At 42.3% G+C, this 3,002-nt stretch overlaps 1 protein-coding gene across 1 annotated transcript in view; it reads left to right on the top strand.

Annotated features, from left to right (window-relative positions):
- Ccdc171 (coiled-coil domain containing 171) overlaps positions 1-3,002 on the top strand; it is a 533,698-nt gene that overhangs the window by 306,064 nt on the left and 224,632 nt on the right. Inside the window, exon 20 of the mRNA XM_023715854.1 lies at positions 2,480-2,665. Within this exon, the coding sequence (XP_023571622.1) occupies positions 2,480-2,665 (186 nt within the window). The remainder of the gene's footprint in view (positions 1-2,479; positions 2,666-3,002) is intronic.

Consider the following 3,002-nt stretch of genomic DNA (forward strand, 5'->3'; position numbering starts at 1 on the left):
AAGTGCAGATCTACAAAATTTGGATTTATCCAGCTGTGCCTGGCTTGGGTCTGGCTGCTGTGCTCAGCTCCTTCCTGCTGCTGCCCTTGAGGGTGAACCTGTTGTGCCCCTGTGGCAAGATGTTCTGCTCCTGGACTAGCTGGGTGGATCTATCCTCTACCCTCTCTGTAGGGATTGCAGCTGCAGTGTTATACGCCAGGCCTGTATGCCAGGCCTGAGCTGAGCCTCTAGGGGATAAGGTGGAGTAGGGGTAGAGGCAACTCTCCCACACACTCACTGTGCCTGGTCTAGAAGTGGGTCTGGGGGTTCCCGTAACGTGGCAGAAATTCCTACTCATCGGGCGGGGTGGGGGTGGTGCTGTGGAGTGGTCGGGGGCATTCCAAGGGCGTGGAAGAAGGTCTGACCCACACTGCCCTGGGCTGGGACCCGGAGTTGGTCCCGCCGGTGCAGGGTAGCCGGAAACTCTGCCACACACTCACCGGACCTGGGCTAGGCCTGTGTCTGGGGGTTTGCGGAACGCGGCAGAAATTCCTACTCTGCGGGCATCGTGAGGGAGGTGTTGTGGAGTGGTGGGGGGTGTCCCAAGTGGATGGAAGAGGGTGTGATCCACGGTGCGCCTGGCCTGGGACCCGGAGTTGGTCCCACCGGCCTTCCTAGAGTCTTTAAAAGGTCAAATTTACTTGCTTTATATTTGTAACTATATTAATCTACATCAGATTGTTCTAATGGTGAGAAAGTTAGAAATCTTAATTTCTTTAGTTTTCCACATAGCATTCTTAATTACCTATCTTTTGTGAAACACTTTTTCTTTTTATAGTTCAAGATCAGTATATCTCTTGTTTGTCATAGTTTTTGCTTCTTTAAATGTTTTGAATTGGAGATAGTACAAGTGTGTCTTACCCTGGATCTGACATGAGTTAAGGGATGGCCGCTGTTTCTAACCATCATTAGTTATTACAGAGTACATTGCTCTGTTCTTCAGAGTGATCATGATATTGTGGTGTGCCCTGGTATTCTTTCATTGACTGATGTTTATATATTAGTACTTTTCACTCAACATTTTTTATTTTGCTTTATTTATGAGGAAAGTACATAAAGTCTCTGCAGTAGAACTACATTTTTTTTTGTTGTTGTTGTTGCTCGAATGCCTTCAGGGCACTTTTGGCCAGTGGGAGAGGTGTGAGGTTCGAACTCCAGCAACCTGAGGCTGACAGCTTTGTGGAAGCAGCCACTTAAAGGCCTGAGCTAGGGCCAGGCCCCCAGAACTACATTTTTATATGTGTATTAGTGCAAAGATGTGGACAGATGTAACAGAAAGTGAGGTGATGGGGCTGGTGAGATAGCTCAGTAGTCCAAAGCTCCTGCTTAGGCAAGCAAGCACAGGGACCATGATTCGATCTTTAGCACCACATGCCATGCCAGCCCTGCTCACAGAGCAGGCTGAACTGACCACACACAAAATAAATAAATAAATAAATAAATAAATAAATAAATAAAATAAAAAAGTGAGGTGATTTTAAGTAATGACAGTGCCTTGAACTCATGGCAGTCCTCCTTCCTAGCTGCTCTGGGAATGTAAGTGTGCACTGCCATGCCTGACTCAATAAATATCGATTGAAGGCCTTCTTTGTCTGTATATTCAATGAGAAAATTAAATGAGGTCCCTGCAGTAGAACTACATTGTTTTTTTTTTTTGTATTTTAAGGAAGGGTCTCCAGGGTGTTCAGGGTCTCACTACTAGTTGGACCCATAGTGATCCACCTGTCAAGAGCTGGGATTACAGGTGTGCGCCACCACACCCAGTCTCAATTGCTGTCTCAGCATGACCCAGGGGCGGGGCTGGCACAGCAAGTCTGGAGATCGAACCCTGGGCCCCTGCACCTGCTATTTGGCCGGTCCTTAGAACTACATTTTGATATATATGTGTATATATAGTGTCAGGGTGTGGTTAAATAGTAGTAAAAAGTGAGGTGATTTTAAGTAATGCCAGTGCCAATGAAGAAAATAAAGCAAGATGATGTGCTGCTGTGAATAAGCAAGGGTGTGTGGTTGGGACTTGAGGAGGAGAGGACATTTGATGAGGAAGACTAGAACAATAATACATTGAACACACACTTAGGTGATCATTTGAAAGCCGAGGGCTTTGTTAAGGATTTTAATCTGTCCATCAAAGTCTTTTTAAAAAGATTTATAAAGCAATTTGATCATACAGGAAGATTTCAACTAAGCATTAAGGATTTATTTAGAATAATTGGGGAGTTGACAGATTTTGTTTGACTAAAATGGTAGCTTTGGAGTAGGACTATTATGCTTTAACTAGTTTGATATTTTTATCTTGCCTTATGAAATTAAGAAAAAACAAATTGTATTTTTGTCTTGTATCAGATAATTAGAAATGTTTGCATATAATATAGTTCTAAAGATTAAATGATACAGCATTGTGGTTAGCTTGTAACTGATTTTCCACTTCTTTTTAAAGAAACTGATCACCCACGAGAAGTTTGAAAGTGCATGTGAAGAACTAAATAATGCATTACTTCGGGAACAGCAGGCACAAATACTGTTGAATGAACAGGCACAGCAGCTACAGGAGTTAAATTATAGACTTGAATTACACTCCACTGAGGAAGCTGATAAGAACCAAACTCTTGGAGAAGCTGTAAAGGTAGGAGAGCATTCTTTGTGTAACAGCTTGTTTCCTCTCTTCTGTAGACCTTAGGGTACATTATGCATATCTCCTGAATATGCAATAGATCCAGAGGTATGCAATTTTATTTTATAAGAACTTATAAGAATGCATTCACATTAAAACAGTTAAGTAGGCTTTCCTGGATGGTTGAAAATAGAGCAGTTTCTTCAGTAATAATTTTTTTCTGTTTATTTTTTCTTCCGTATTTCTCTATAACTAGTTCTCCTATTCTTATTTTGTGCCCTCTTCACTCGAAAATTATATAGGTCTATTGGAATCTGGAAGATTTTGGGTCTAGGTCTCTGTGATTCTT

The sequence above is a fragment of the Octodon degus genome, unplaced genomic scaffold (assembly GCF_000260255.1).
Source record: "Octodon degus isolate 3935 unplaced genomic scaffold, OctDeg1.0 scaffold00044, whole genome shotgun sequence".
Classification (NCBI taxonomy): domain Eukaryota; kingdom Metazoa; phylum Chordata; class Mammalia; order Rodentia; family Octodontidae; genus Octodon; species Octodon degus.